General features: G+C 53.7%; 1 protein-coding gene across 3 annotated transcripts in view; it reads left to right on the forward strand.

Annotated features, from left to right (window-relative positions):
- The first annotated feature begins 434 nt into the window (after nucleotides 1-434).
- Nucleotides 435-16657, forward strand: part of EMID1 (EMI domain containing 1) — a 451838-nt gene continuing 435615 nt past the window's right edge. For 2 of the 3 annotated variants that reach the window (XM_086951000.1, XM_086951001.1), the window contains exon 1: nucleotides 875-1174. In XM_086951000.1, coding sequence (XP_086807126.1) covers nucleotides 1011-1174 — 164 coding nt within the window. In that variant the 5' untranslated portion in view covers nucleotides 875-1010. Of the gene's footprint in view, nucleotides 1175-16657 lie in introns of all 3 variants that reach the window. The other variant, XM_086951002.1, reaches the window with a different exon arrangement.

Genomic DNA, 16657 nt, shown 5'->3' on the forward strand with positions numbered 1-16657 from the left:
GTGCAGCAGGTGCAGTGGCACCGGGCCCACATTGCTGTATTTTATTATTCAAACAGCAGCCAGGAGCCCATCTCGTTCCGAGCACAAGAGCCCATGACACACTGAATACGCCACTGTACTTACCTTCACAATATTCTAGTCGATATTCTGTCTGCACTGTGTAAAGCATGGTATTCTGGTGGGATGTCACCTAGATAAGTGTTTGGTGAAGGGTTTGAAAATGCAGCCATCCCCTTACACACCGTGTGATATTGGACCAATCGTGTGTGTACTTGAGCTTGGAAGTGTGGGTGGTGGGAGAGGGGAGGGCTGACTCCTCTACAGTTTTATGAATAAAACGAGTCACCAATGGGAAGTAAAAGAGGGGGAGTGGAGACAGGGGAGGGGGTGCTGCCTGCTGCCGGGGCAGGCAGACTGCGAACATTAAATCAAGCACTGTCCCACACAGGGATAGCAGTGGTGGGGGCAGCCGAGGGACGGGCGACCGGCTCCTTTCAAGAAAGCCTGGGATTGTTTGGGTTCCTTAATCCAGCGCGGGATTGAAAAGAGGGAAAAAAGGGGGCCGGCCCGGGATCCGTCTAATCACCTCCCTGCTGCCAGAGTCCCCTCGGCCAGGAGGGAGCAGCGGTAACAGCTTCCAGAGGAAGCCGGCTCCAGACAAGGGAGGCAGGCAGACAGCACCGGCCCGTGTGAGAGGGAGCCAGGGACCCGGTGCGGGAGACCTGAAGCACCCCAGCCATCCCACCCTCTCACCTCCACCTCGTGTGTAGCAAGTGTGCGCTCTGTATACACTGTGCTAAAAAGTTACCTCACGACCCCAGCCCACCCGGCGGGCGCTCTCTGCAGGCAGGGGCTTTGTGGAGGGGTGAGCTTGAACTGTGAGAGCTGGAGACCTCTCTTTTTGTCGCCCGAGGAGGGGTACCTGTGGGAGTCCCTGTTGCCTTCTGATACCCTCTGCCTCTCCGGGGGCGGTGGTGACCCCTGCCTGGACGCCGGGACAGCCGTCCAGCATGAGGACTTGCCTGCCGGCCAGCTGGGGCTGGCTGCTGCGATGTTTGGTCTACCTTTGCCCCCTGCTGCCAGAGGTGACCCCCACCTGGAGCCCGGGGCTGCAGTACAAGCACGCGCCCGGGGGACCCCCGCCTGGGAAGGAGCACCTCGCCTCCAGCAGAAGGTGAGGACTCGACTCGCGCCCCTGCGCTGACCTGTCACTTCCGATGTGTGTGCGCGCTGCGCATCTGCACGCCGAGGCGCGAGACTTCACACGCAGAGCGCCGCGGGGGCTGACGGGGGGAGAGGGACAGGCGCGGAGGTAGAGCAGGCCACTTCAGAAAGGAGTGCACACTGACGCTGAGCGTAGCGCTGACGACCACAGAAAATAGCGCACACAGTCACTGACGAACTGAGCGTAGCCCAGACGAGCCAGAAAAGAGTGCACTTCGACACTGAGCGTAGTGCATACGCAGGAAATAGTGCACACTGACACTGAGGGTGGCAGGCGAACTAGAAAATAGTGCGCTCCGACACTGAGCATAGTGCAGCCGGGCTAGAAAATAGTGCACACCCACACTGAGGGTAGCAACCGAGCTAGAATATAGTGCGCACCGACACTGAGCGTAGTGCATACACAGAAAATAGCGCACACTGACACTGAGGGTGCAGGCGAACTAGAAAATAGTGCGCTCCGACACTGAGCATAGTGCAGCCGTGCTAGAAAATAGTGCACACAAACACACTGAGGGTAGTGCTGACAAGCCCAGAATATAGTGCCCACCCACACTGACGGAAGAAGCCGAGCTAGAAAATAGTGCACACTGACACTCAGCATAGAGCACTGCCAGCGAGCCCAGAAAATGGTGCTCACCAACACTGAGGATAGCAGCCGAGCTAGCAAATAGTGCGCACAGACACTGAGCACAGTGCAGCTGTGCTAGAAAATAGTGCACATTGACACTGAGCTTAGTGCAGACAGGTTCAGGAACTAGTGCACACGGCTGCTGGGCATAGTGCGGGCAACGCAGGAAGAGTGCAGACCCGCACAAAGCATAGAGCAACCACTTCGGAAAACAGTGCACACCGACGCTGCCCATGGTGCAGACAACTTCAGAAAATAATGCAGACAGGCACTGAGTATCACGCAGGCAAGATCAGAAAATAGTGCAGACGGCCACTGAGCATAGTGCAGACACGTTCAGAAAACACTGAAGACCGGCACTGATAGAGCAGGCGAGTGAAGAAAACAGGGCGCGCTGTCACTGTATAGACTGGGGGCTGAGGGGAGCGCAGGCGGGACCGATGATAGTACAGCCCTGTTCATTAATAGTGCAGACAGGCACTAAGAATGGTGCACACAACTTCAGATAATAGTGCAGATAGGCAGTAAGCATAGTGCATACAAGTTCAGATAATAGTGCAGATTGGCAATGCGCATGGTGCACACAAGTTCAAAGTATAGTGCAGCAGTCCCGAACACTGCGCGAATCAAAAGAGTTAAGAAAATCGTTCAAGCAGTCGCTGAGTAATGGTGCGCAAATAGAGAAAAGTGTGCAGACCGGCTCTGAGCTCATTGCATACAAGTTCGGAAAATAGTGCAGATTGGAACTGAGCATGGTGCACACAAATTCAGATTATAGTGCAGACTGGCACTAGGCGTAGTGCTGAGGAGGTAAGAAAATAGGGCACCCAACCGCTGAACCGGATGCAGAGCAGCGGGGAGAATGGTACAGAACAACTGAAAGGGTGGGCTGTAGAGTAGTACAGATGCGCTCAATGAATAACAGAGGGCGGCGCTAGAAGTGGCAATGGCTGACTCTGTGAGTAGCAGAGATGTGTCCTGAGACTACAGCCCAGCCGCGCACAAAGAGTAGCAGGTAAGCAGACCGAGGCACAGAATAGTGAACACTGAGAGCCGGGGTAGCTAGCGCAGTCCTGTCCTACGGTTAAGACAGAGTCTTGCGTGCCGACGGTCACGTTGGGAGCAGTGTAGACGTCAGGTGACCCTAGTGTCAGCACCGAGAGTTGTGAAAACTCGAGGAATGCAGACAAGATTAGTGTAAACCTGCTGCGTGAATAGCGGTGTGGGCGCGTACAGTAAGGCTCAGTAGTATTTAACTGGTTGTTGGACAGGCCACATGACGGGCCGCTCTCCCCCGGCTCGACCAAGCCCGAGCCAGTCATACAAGCACCACACACCACCATTGCACGTCCTACGTCCCCTCAGGGACACCTGCCCTCGAGCATGATAACCTCGTGGGTCCGATCCACGGCCGACCCACGCGCCCAGCCCGGGCCGCCATCTTGGACACTTCGCCACGAGGCCGCCTGGCCCCCGATCGACCTCAACCCTGGGCCTAGCCCGGCCTCAGACATTCCGGCACCACCCTCCACCCAGGAGGCGAGCGAGCTACTTGGCCAGTCAATGGGAGAAAGAGGTGTCGATGGTTCTCCCCCGGCCAGTGCCGCTCGCCCATCGCCTCCCCGGGCGCTGGCTCCACCCCCCTGCTGGGTGTCTGGACTCCCTCATCCCGGACCTCCCGACCTCCAAGTGCGAGGGTCCGGACATCAAAGCACGCCAGCCCTATAACTGGGGCAGCTCCAGAACAGGAAGGCAGTTGTATCTTGGAGTCGAGAGACGAAAGAAGAACTCATCCTGGACGGACTACTGGCGCTGCCGTAGCTCTGTCCTGTGCACCATCATCCTGCCTGTTGGCGCTGCCACAGCCGTCGTAACCTTCATCCTTCACCGTCGTCCGGATCTGCTGGCGAGGCCGCGGACCGTTGTAACTGTCATCTGCATCGGGACCTGCTTGGCTTCTCCACGGCCCGTCGACCATCCTTCATCCATATCGGGACCTGCTTGGCTTCTCCACGGCCCGCCGACCACCCTTCATCCATCTCGGGACCTGCTTGGCTCCTCCACGGCCCGATCAGCAACCACGCCGAGCTCGAGGATTGAGAGCTATTGAACTCATTGGTAACTAAGACTGTCCCGCTACCCTTTTCCTCAACCAGAGATCAGAACCGAGGGGACCCCCGAGTCCAGACCTCCTTGTATTATATCAACGTAACCTAAGAAGTGCATATAAAATCTCGTTAACCTTCAATCTTGTGTGGTGTCCGTCTGTGGGGGGGAAGTTACTTATCTGTACAGTCGTTGGAGACGGCTCTCCCTGGAGACCTCTCCCCGTAATCTCGGCCGACCCTCCCGGTCCGTCTAACATTGGTGGCCAGCGGCGCGATCCGAATCACCGCATAACGTACAGAGAGTAGCTCACCCCACAACGAACAACAATGTCGACTAAAGAGAGCGGATCAACTGAGAAGTTCCAAATGGAAAAGCTAGAGGAATACAGCCATCGTGAACTAAAGCAGTTCTGCATCGAACTAGGTATCGCTACCACCGGACTAAGTACCAAGGACGATTTTAAGCATGCCCTAGAATCTTGGGCAGAGACCGGGGATGTCGAAGCCCCGGAGCAAAGCACCGCGAAAAAGACCAACACGGCCCCTGAAGAGCAAAGAACGGGTCTCTCGCAAGACGAGATCCAAGAAAGAGAAAAAGCCCGACTACACGAACTTGAAATGGCCCGACTCAAGATGGACATAGAACTCAAATTGGCCGAGCAAAAAATAAACTTAGAGCACCTTCGCCTCCGAGAAGAAAGAGAGGAGAAACAGAGGCAAAGGGAGCTCGAGGAAAAAAGACTAACGTACGAGCACGAGCGGAACCTAGCCGAGATCAACCTGCGCAAACAGAATAAAGAATTAGGGGTGCCCGACAGACCGTCCACCCCCGGGACCACGGACAAAAAAGTGCACATCCCCAAGGATGTGGTCCGAGAATATTTTCGAGAAGACGACATCCAGCAATGGTTTAAGGCATATGAAATCGCGATGACTGCGCACCGGATCGATAGAGCCGACTGGGGAGCCGGCCTATGGGGCAAATTCCTCAATGAGGGCCGCGATACTCTGTTACAGCTCCCAGACCACCAGATGACCTCCTACGACCATATGAAGGCGGCCCTCCTCACTCGCTATGGCCTCACGCCCGAGATGTACCGTCAGAGGTTCCGAGACTGCACACGCATTCCAGGTACAACTTGGGTGGACTATGTAACGTACTTCAGCCGAGCCTTCGAAGGCTGGATCAGAGGGAACAACGTCACGACCTACGAGCAGTTGTTCAATCTGATGGTATGGGAGCATCTGTCCAACAACTGCTTCATTGAACTACGCCAACACCTCCTCGACAGCAAGTTAACCGATCCCCGGCAGCTCGCAGCCGAAGCTGACCGGTGGGAGATCACCCGAGTGGGCCGGAATGGGTCCTACGAGCAGAACAGGAACAACAATGGTCACCACCGATCCAGAGGAGGAGGAGGGGGCCAAGGACGAGGAAGAGACAACACTCCGGCCGCCCCCACTACCAGCACCACCCCCCCGGCCAACCGGGGCAGCACCCCGGCGCGACCGGGATACAGAGCCAATGTTACATGTCACCGATGCCAACGAGTAGGCCACTATGCAAATGACCCAAGCTGCCCGCAGTATCCGAGCCCAAGACCCCGCCAGGTGGCCGCCGCGGCACTAGGGGAAGAACAGATCTCCGAGGAACCAGAAACAGACGAGCAAGAGTATCAAGGGTGGGAGCCAGCCGCCATGACTCTCGCGTGCTTAGGGGGAAGAGACATGGTCCCGCGGGTCCCCCTACCCGCTAACACCCAGAAGTACAGCCAATGGGTGAGCATCAATGGACAACGGGCCGAAGCCCTTCGAGACACCGGGGCCAGTGTGACAGCCGTCCGCTGTCATCTGGTGACCCCAGAACAATATCTACCGAACATTCTCTGCCCTGTACGATCAGCCGACAACTCGGAGAGTCTGTGTCGGATGGCCTGCGTCCCCTTTGAGTGGGGAGGGGTCTCCGGCATGTTGAAAGTAACGGTCCGAGACGACGCCCCCGTGGACTGCCTCCTCGGAAATGACCTGGAAAGCTCCCCGTGGGCAGCCGTGGAGCGAAAAGAACACTTGGGGATGTTGGGCGTCCCAGACTGGGCGTGCGTCACCACCCGGTCTATGGCCGCCCGTGCCAACCATCACCCGGAAGAACCAGAATGGCCGGCGCCTCCGCCTCCGGTCGCCCCCGCCGAGACCCCCGACCAGGGCATCCCCCTCGAACCTGCTCAACCTTCCGACCTTGCTAATCTCGACCAGTGGGCTCAAGAAGGGGGGCCCACACAAGAACAATTTCGTCAGGAGCAGAAGACCTGTCCCTCCCTTGAGGGACTCCGACAACAAGCGCTCGCCCAAAGCGCAGGGGATACCTCCGGAACTCATTGGGTCTACTGGGACAATGACCTACTGTACAGCGAGCAACGAATCGCCGAGCTGGGGGCCAACCGAGTACTAGTGGTGCCACTCCGCTTTAGAGACTTCCTGCTAAATCTGGCCCACGATGTCCCCCTGGCAGGGCACCTGGGACAAGATAAAACCTACAGCCGCCTAGTGACCCACTTCTTCTGGCCAAAAATGAGAAACGATGTGCACCAGCATTGCCGATCTTGCCCCACGTGCCAAGCCAGTGGGAAGAGCGGCCGCAAATTAAAGGCCCCCCTGCAACCCTTTCCCGTAGTCACGACCCCATTTGAGAGGGTCGGAATAGACATTGTGGGACCCCTAGACCCACGTACAAGACAAGGCCATCGCTTCATCCTAGTACTAGTGGACCACGCCACCCGCTACCCTGAGGCTATTCCTCTCCGGACCGTCACAGCCCCAGTGGTCGGCAGGGCCCTGATGGGGATCTTCTCCCGTGTGGGGTTCCCCCGAGAAGTCGTCAGTGACAGAGGCACGAACTTTATTTCCAAATACATGAAGTCCCTCTGGCAACAGTGTGGGGTCACCTACCGCTTCACGACCCCCTATCACCCCCAAGGAAACGGACTTGTTGAGCGGTTCAATCGCACTCTAAAAGGGATGATCGGGGGATTGGAAGAACCCCTCCGTCGCCAGTGGGACGTGCTGCTGCCGTGCCTCCTCTTCGCCTACCGGGAGGTCCCACAGAAGTCCCTAGGCTTCAGCCCATTCGAGCTGCTCTATGGGCACCCAGTACGGGGGCCACTCAGCCTGATCAAAGAAGGCTGGGAGTTGCCTCCGGCCAAGAGTCCTCCAGATGTCTTCCGGTACCTCCTCACCCTCCGCAACCAGTCCCAGCGGTTCAGAGACCTAGCGAAAGCCAACCTAGAGGCCAGTCAAGAGGACATGAAGAGATGGTATGACCAGAACGCCTCATCTATTGAATTCGAGCCGGGGCAACAGGTCTGGGTAATGTCCCCCACAGAACCGTGCGCTCTCCAAGACAAATGGACGGGACCCTTCAAAGTAATCGAGCGCAAGGGACCCGCCACCTATCTGATCGATATGGAGTCCGCCCGGAATCCGCTCCGAGTCCTCCACACCAACAGACTGAAACCCCACTTTGCACGAACAGAACTCAGCCTCTTGATGGCCACAGACAACGGGGTTGAGGACGACTCCGAGCCTCTCCCTGACCTCTTGCGGACCCAGGAGCAAGACGGCTCCGTGGATGGGGTCCGACTCTCGGAGACCCTCTCCCAGGAACAACGCCAAGAGTGCCAAGCCCTCCTATCACGGTTTGCCAGCCTGTTCTCCCTCACCCCAGGTGTCACTTCCTGGTGTGTGCACGATGTGGACACCGGAGACAGCCCTCCTATCCGCCACCGGGCCTACCGCGTACCTGATCGGGTACGGGCCTGCATCCAGGCGGAAGTGACTAAGATGCTCACGCTCGGGGTCATCGAGCCCTCCGACAGTCCATGGGCCAGCCCGGTCGTACTGGTCCCCAAAGCAGCCGCCCCCGGAACCACACCCGAACTCCGGTTCTGTGTCGACTACCGGGGCCTGAATGAAGTCACCAGAACGGACGCACACCCCATCCCCCGGGCAGATGAACTGGTCGACCGAATGGGCGCTGCCCGCTACCTCAGCATCTTCGATCTAACGGCAGGATATTGGCAGATCGGCCTCACACCCCGAGCACAAGAACGTTCTGCCTTCTCCACCCCCGATGGCCACTATCACTTCACGGTCATGCCCTTCGGCATGAAAAATGCCCCAGCGACGTTCCAACGGCTCGTCAATCAGGTCCTGGCGGGGCTCGAAGAGTTCAGCGCCGCCTACCTGGACGACATCGCTGTGTACAGCCACCACTGGACCGAGCACCTCCACCACCTCCAAGCAGTGTTGCAAGCCCTTCAGCGAGCTGGCCTCACGATCAAGGCCAGCAAATGTCAAATTGGACAAGGGTCAGTGACCTACCTCGGACACCAAGTGGGAAGCGGTCTAGTGGCCCCTCTTCAACTGAAAATTGCCGCCATCCAGAACTGGCAACCCCCTAACACTCAAACTGAGGTGCGAGCCTTCCTGGGCCTCACGGGCTACTACCGAAGGTTCGTGAAAGACTATGGTACCATCGTGGGGCCTCTCACCGAACTCACGTCGAAAAATCAGCCCAAGAAGGTGAACTGGACCCCAGAGTGTCAAGCGGCCTTCGAACAGCTAAAGGCCGCCATGTGTTCCGCTCCTGTACTCCAGGCCCCAGACTACAGCCGGGAGTTCGTCGTCCAGACGGATGCCTCCGACCAGGGCATTGGGGCGGTCCTGTCCCAGGTGAACACCGAAGGCCTTGATCAACCGGTGGCCTTCATCAGCCGGAGACTCCTACCACGGGAGCAACGCTGGAGCACCATAGAGAGGGAAGCCTTCGCTGTGGTATGGGCCCTCAAGAAGCTCCGACCCTACCTTTTTGGCACCCACTTCCGGGTGCAGACTGACCACCGACCCCTGCAGTGGTTGATGCATATGCGGGGGGAAAACCCAAAACTGCTACGCTGGTCCATCTCCTTGCAAGGTATGGACTTTACCGTTGAACACCGGCCTGGGTCTGACCACGCCAACGCGGATGGCCTGTCCCGGTTTTTCCGCCTCGACGAAGAGAGTCCCCAAGAGGATGGGTAACTCTCCCCGCCTTCAGCTGGGGGGGACGCATGTTGGACAGGCCACATGACGGGCCGCTCTCCCCCGGCTCGACCAAGCCCGAGCCAGTCATACAAGCACCACACACCACCATTGCACGTCCTACGTCCCCTCAGGGACACCTGCCCTCGAGCATGATAACCTCGTGGGTCCGATCCACGGCCGACCCACGCGCCCAGCCCGGGCCGCCATCTTGGACACTTCGCCACGAGGCCGCCTGGCCCCCGATCGACCTCAACCCTGGGCCTAGCCCGGCCTCAGACATTCCGGCACCACCCTCCACCCAGGAGGCGAGCGAGCTACTTGGCCAGTCAATGGGAGAAAGAGGTGTCGATGGTTCTCCCCCGGCCAGTGCCGCTCGCCCATCGCCTCCCCGGGCGCTGGCTCCACCCCCCTGCTGGGTGTCTGGACTCCCTCATCCCGGACCTCCCGACCTCCAAGTGCGAGGGTCCGGACATCAAAGCACGCCAGCCCTATAACTGGGGCAGCTCCAGAACAGGAAGGCAGTTGTATCTTGGAGTCGAGAGACGAAAGAAGAACTCATCCTGGACGGACTACTGGCGCTGCCGTAGCTCTGTCCTGTGCACCATCATCCTGCCTGTTGGCGCTGCCACAGCCGTCGTAACCTTCATCCTTCACCGTCGTCCGGATCTGCTGGCGAGGCCGCGGACCGTTGTAACTGTCATCTGCATCGGGACCTGCTTGGCTTCTCCACGGCCCGTCGACCATCCTTCATCCATATCGGGACCTGCTTGGCTTCTCCACGGCCCGCCGACCACCCTTCATCCATCTCGGGACCTGCTTGGCTCCTCCACGGCCCGATCAGCAACCACGCCGAGCTCGAGGATTGAGAGCTATTGAACTCATTGGTAACTAAGACTGTCCCGCTACCCTTTTCCTCAACCAGAGATCAGAACCGAGGGGACCCCCGAGTCCAGACCTCCTTGTATTATATCAACGTAACCTAAGAAGTGCATATAAAATCTCGTTAACCTTCAATCTTGTGTGGTGTCCGTCTGTGGGGGGGAAGTTACTTATCTGTACAGTCGTTGGAGACGGCTCTCCCTGGAGACCTCTCCCCGTAATCTCGGCCGACCCTCCCGGTCCGTCTAACACTGGTGCTTAGAGTAAAGCTAGCACCGTGCCTCGTGCAATCACGCTGATCAGTGCCCTCACCCTGGAAATAGTGCAGGCCAGGGCTCAGAGTGGGAATAGTAATACCCCATGCTCACAGTAGGAAGAGTACAGAGCAGTGCTCTCCATAGTTGGAATAGTGCAGGTCAGTGCTCATAGGGAGAATAGTGCTACCCCACGCTCACAGTATGAAGAGTACAGGGCAGTGCTCACCATAGCTCCATAGTTGGAATAGTGCAGGCCAGTGCTTATAATACGAATAGTGCTACACCGTGCTCATAGTATGAAGAGTACAGGGCAGTGCTCACCATAGCTCCATAGTTGGAATAGTGCAGGCCAGTGCTTCTAATGGGAACAGTGCTACCCCGTGCTCACAGTGGAAATAGTGCAGTTGAATGCTCACCATTGCCCCATAGTTGGAATAGTCCAGGCCAGTACTCACTATTGCCCCATAGTTGGAATCGTGCAGGCCAGTACTCACCATAGCCCCATAGTTGGAATAGTGCAGGCCAGTACTCACGATAGCCCCATAGTTGGAATAGTGCAGGCCAATACTCACCATATCCCCATAGTTGGAATAGTGCAGACCAGTGCTCACCATAGCCCCATAGTTGGAATAGTGCAGGCCAGTACTCACCAGTTCCCCATAGTTGGACTAGTGCACACCAGTACTCACCATTGCCCCATAGTTGGAATAGTGCAGGCCAGTACTCACCATAGCCCCATAATTGGAATAGTGCAGACCAGTACTCACGATAGCCCCATAGTTGAAATAGTGCAGGCCAATACTCACCATATCCCCATAGTTGGAATAGTGCAGACCAGTGCTCACCACATCCTCAGGTGGGAGTAGTGCAGACCACTGCTCATTATTGCCCCATAGTTGGAATAGTGCAGGTTAGTGCTTATAGTGGGAAGACTGTGCACCATTACTCATAGTTGAAAAAGTGCAGACGGGTGCTCATCGTTGCCCCATAGTTGGAATAGTGCAGACCAGTGCTTATAGGGGGAATAGTGCGACCCCATGCTCACAATGGAAAGAGTGCTGACCAGTGCTTATAGGGGTAATAATGCGACCCCATGCTCAGAATTGAAAAAGTGCAAACCAGTGCTTATAGGGGAATAGTGCGACACCGTGCTCACAAATGAAAGAGTGCAGAACACTGCTTATAGGGGGAATAGTGCGACCCGTGCTCACAATGGAAAGAGTGCAGACCAGTGCTTATAGGGGGAATAGTGCTACCCCGTTATCACAATTGAAAGAGTGCAGACTAGTGCTTATAGGGGGATTAGTGCGACCCCATGCTTACAATTGAAAGAGTGCAGACCAGTGCTTATAGGAGGAATAGTGCGAACCTGTGCTCACAATGGAAAGAGTGCAGACCAGTGCTTATAGGGTGAATAGTCCGACCCCGTGCTCACAATTGAAAGAGTGCAGAGCAATGCTTATAGGGGGAATAGTGCGACCCCATGATCACAATGGAAAGAGTGCAGTCATTGCTTATAGGGGGAATAGTGCGACCCTGTGCTCACAATTGAAAGAGTGCAGACCAGTGTATAGGGGGAATAGTGCGACCCGTGCTCACAATTGAAAGAGTGCAGACCAGTGCTTATACGGGGAATAGTGCGACCCCATGCTCAGAATGAAAAGAGTGCAGACCAGTGCTTATACGGGGAATAGTGCGACCCCATGCTCACAATGGAAAGAGTGCAGACCAGTGCTTATAGGGGGAATAGTGCGACCAAAAGCACACAATGGAAAGAGAGCATACCAGTGATTATAGGGGGAATAGTGCAACCCGTGCTCACAATTGAAAGAGTGCAGACCAGTGCTTATACGGGGAATAGTGTGACCCCATGCTCACAATGGAAAGAGTGCAGACCAGTGCTTATACGGGGAATAGTGCGACCCCATGCTCACAATGGAAAGAGTGCAGACCAATGCTTATAGGGGGCATAGTGCGACACCATGCTCACAATGGAAAGAGTGCATACCAGTGCTTATAGGGGGAATAGTGTGACCCCATGCTCACAAAGGAAAGAGTGCAGACCAGTGCTTATAGGGTTATTAGTGCGACCTCATGCTCACAATGGAAAGAGTGCAGACCTGTGCTCACCATAGCCCCATGGTTGAAATAGCGCAGACCACTGCTTATAGTGGGAATAGTGCTATCCCGTGCTCACAGTGGAAAGATTGCAGAGCAATGATCACCATAGCCCCATAGACGGAATAGGGCAGGCCAGTGCTCATAGTGGGAATAGTGTAAAGAGTGCAGAGCAGTACTCACCATAGCCCCATGGTTGAATACTGCAGACCTGTGCGCACCATAGCCCCATGGTTTGAATAGTGCAGACCAGTGCTCACCATAGCCCCATGGTTGAATAGTGTAGAACTGAGCTCGCCATAGCCTCATTGTGGGAATAGTGCAGACTGGTGCTCACCATTCCCACATGGTTGGAATAGTGCAGACCAGTGCTTACAGTGGGAATAGTGCTACCCCGTGCTCACTGTAGAAAGAGTGAAGAGCAGTGATCACCATAGCCCCATGGTTGAAATAGCGCAGATCAGTGCTCATTGTGGGAATACTGCTACTCCGTGTTCACAGTGGAAAAAGTGCAGAGCAGTGCTCACCATAGCCCCATGATTGGAATAGTGCAGACATGTGTGCATCATAGCCTCTTGGTTGGAATAGTGCAGACCAGTGCTCACCAGAGGCCCATGGTTGGAATAGTGCAGACATGTGTGCATCATAGCCCCATGGTTGGAATAGTGCAGACCAGTGCTCACCAGAGCCCCATGGTTGGAATAGTGCAGACATGTGTGCATCATAGCCCCTTGGTTTGAATAGTGCAGACCTGTGCTCGCCAGAGCCCCATGGTTGGAATAGTGCAGACAGGTGTGCATCATAGCCCCTTGGTTGGAATAGTGCAGACCTCTGTTCATAGTAGGAAAAGTGTGACCCTGTGCTCACAGTGGAAAGAGTGCAGTCCAGTGCTCCCATAACCCCGTGGTTGGAATAGTGCAGACCCATGGGAGGAGTGCAGAGCAGAGTTCGTAGTGTGAATAGTGCAGAACAGAGCTTGTAGTGATATCCTTGTTAGACAGTGTTGATGCACGCGCGGAGTGTCGCAGGCACGGAGTGGTGTAGACAGTAGATTAGGCGAACAGAGGACGTTCCCAATAATGACTGACGTATTTCATTCATTTTATTTGATTTCAGCGCACCGAGATAAGCAAAACTGCGTTGAGGTTGAAGCAGACCAGCACTGGATGCTTCCCAATGTTTAAGTCCGGCTGGACAGAGTATATATTGTTTACCTTATGTGATCTACATAAAAAGAGCTTTAAAACGTACCACTGAGAGAGGCGTCCCAATGTTGCTTAAGTACAGAGTTTGATACTACAGAGGTTGTGTGCTTCCACTGAAAAAGAGTGCTGGTATTGCCTCGTGGAAAGCTTAGGTTTAACACAGCAGGACTGTGTTAGTTATGGAGACATGCCATTGATAAAGCTTGTTTGTTTGGAAAATGTATGGCAAAGACAGTAGGCCTCAGAGTTTATTGTGAAAAGCAATATGCATTTTCTGGTGGTTTGTCCTACACCGTTTTAAGGCCTATATAAAGGTATTTTTATACAGGGAATCTCACAGATTAACATATCAGGCAAGGGTTTTGGTGCTGGGTACTCCCAGGGACAAACCTTCAGGGTAGAAGATTTGCACTTTGAGACTGCTCTTATGCCAGATTAGAAAAGGCTGTATATTGTCTTGAAGACTGTAATTTTGTACGTTTGTAATTTCATGACTACTGAGATAGGCCCTTTGACACTGCCCACATGTTAATTCTCTTGAGTACAGATGTTGATTGGGCAGAAGTTGTGGCTTAGACTAAAACAAAAAAGTAGAAAACAACAATGGATCGTACACCGCTAGCCCCTCCTCCGGATCGCCCCTACGCACTCTGGTATTCGTAGTGCGTGAAGTATGAAGAGTTGACACAAAGTTCGTAAGTGGTACGCCAAGGTTGGTGTAATTAAGTACTTATTGTTCCCAAGATCTCTAGACCCGAGGCATGGCCCGGGTTTCGGGATAGTTTCCCTCATCAGTGGAGAAAGTGCTTGAATAGCAATTTTGCTGTGCAGGAAAACTTTTATTCTCAATACAGAAGGACTGAGTTGGTTATAGTGACTCTGCATTGATCATGGCTTCAGGTCTAATCTGTTTACTATTTTCTGGGACAGGTCTCTATAGCACAAATGTGGTCTAAGGACATTTTTTTGCATGAGCACCTGATTATATTACACAATGTCAGGTTTCTTTTAATCACTCCGGGGTTAAGTGATTCAGCCAAAATCATAGGACTTCGAGCCAATTCACCGGTTCCAACATTAGCAGATCCAGCCCTTCGCTACATCTCCTCTTTGATTGAAGACAGGGCATATCTGTCTGTGAAGACTGTGTCAGGGAGGACTATGGATATTTATGAGGAAGGCCTGACTTGTTTATTTTGAAAAGTACTTATTAAAGCCAATAGGCATTTAACAGTGGATTGTCATTGCACTGTGTTAAAGCCTGCAGGCAGGTATTTTCTTACAGGAAATCTCACAGATTGAGATTGTGGCCAAGGTCTTTGATATTGGTACCTCCTGCGACAAACTCTCGGGGTAGGAGATTTACACATTGAGAAACCTTGGTATGCCATTTCGGAAATGTTGGTATATTGTTTTACCAAGTGTAATTGTGTTCTTTGTATTTGTATGAGTATATATCAATAGCTGCCTCTGATAAAAAGTATGCGGTATATAGTAGACCAGAGTTGCTTTTGGTCTCAAGTCAGTGATAAAAGCTACATGCTTGAGTGGTTCATTGGAAAAAGTTATGACAGAGGCCATCGTTCTAATAGTTTATAATGAAAACTTACAGCAAATGTATACCTGACTTTTTTATTGTACAATCAAATGTTAAATCCAATAGGTCTTTGGGGGTGGATTGACATTACACTGTGCCACAATCTTTAGTTAGGTTTTATGTTACATACATTCTCACATACTAATGTAGCAGGCAAGGATTTGGTGCTGGCTCCCTCTCTGAGACCCCCTGTGACACATCTTGTGGGTAGAGGATTTGCACTTTGTTAATCCTTCTTACCCATTTTAGGAGTGGTTGAATATTGTTTTGTATTTTGTGTATATATCTTCTGAATATGTGCCTGAGGGTCGCCTTTTGAGAACGCTTATGCAAAATGCATTAGGCCTGTATTGGGGGTGGTAATACACAGATGATGAAGGATATATGTCCATAGGTCTGTATGTTTATTAGGTAAAATTGTTTGTTAAAATCAAAAGCCCTTCAAGGGTGGATTGCCATTACTCTGTGTGAAAGGCTGTAGACAAATATTGTATTACAAGGAATCTTAGTAACAAGCATTTACAATGCAATGGTTTTGCCTTTGTTAAAGTTAGAGCTATTGGCATTGCTCTTGACATTATTTTTATTTATGTTTTTTTTTAACAAATAAATGGCATTGTCATTTACAATGCCACTAGCTTTATCTCTCGCAAATGACACACACAAACACACACAGAGCCCCCACACACACACACCGAGCCCCCCACACACACACAGCCCCCCACACACACAGCCACAAAGAGCCCCCCACACACACACAGCCACACAAAGCCCCCCACACACACAGCCACACAAAGCCCCCCACACACCCACACAGAGCCTTCCACACACACCCACACAGCACAAGCAGGCAACAGGGGCACACGGAGGCACAAGCAGGCAACAGGGGCACACGGAGGCACAAGCAGGCAACAAGGGCACACGGAGGCACAAGCAGGCAACAGGGGCACACGGAGGCACAAGCAGGCAACAGGGTCACGAAAACAAGCACAAGCAGGCAAAAGGGTCACAAGCAGGAATTGTAATTTAGACGGGGCTGAAGTGGAGAACGGTCAGTAGGGAAGTAGTGCGGCTGGTGCAGTGGTACCAGGCCGAAAGGTGAGAGGGGCTGTCTGCACCCCAGTTTGGACAGTTTCCACTACCTAACAGGGATTGGTGGGAGGGGGGCGTACTTCTTGCTTGCTTTAGGGCTGTTACTTCGGGGACGCAGTGCACGCTCTTGCCTGCTGCCTGCTGCCACCGGGACACGACAACAGGCAGGGAGAGGACAGAGAAGCCAGAGGAACATGTGTAGCCTCAAAAAACAATGCACCAGGCTTATAAGACGGCAGAGCAGCATGTGTGGCATCAAAAAACAATGCAGCAGTCTTACAAGACAGCAGAGCAGCCAGAGGAACACGAGTAGCCTCTAAAACAATGCACCAGACTTACAAGACAGCAGAGCAGTATGTGTGGCATCAAAAAACAATGCAGCAGTCTTACAAGACAGCAGAGCAGCCAGAAGAACACGAGTAGCCTCTAAAACAATGCACCAGACTTACAAGACAGCAGAGCAGCAT

Source organism: Lissotriton vulgaris, unplaced genomic scaffold (genome assembly GCF_964263255.1).
Source record: "Lissotriton vulgaris unplaced genomic scaffold, aLisVul1.2 SCAFFOLD_852, whole genome shotgun sequence".
Lineage (NCBI taxonomy): Eukaryota > Metazoa > Chordata > Amphibia > Caudata > Salamandridae > Lissotriton > Lissotriton vulgaris.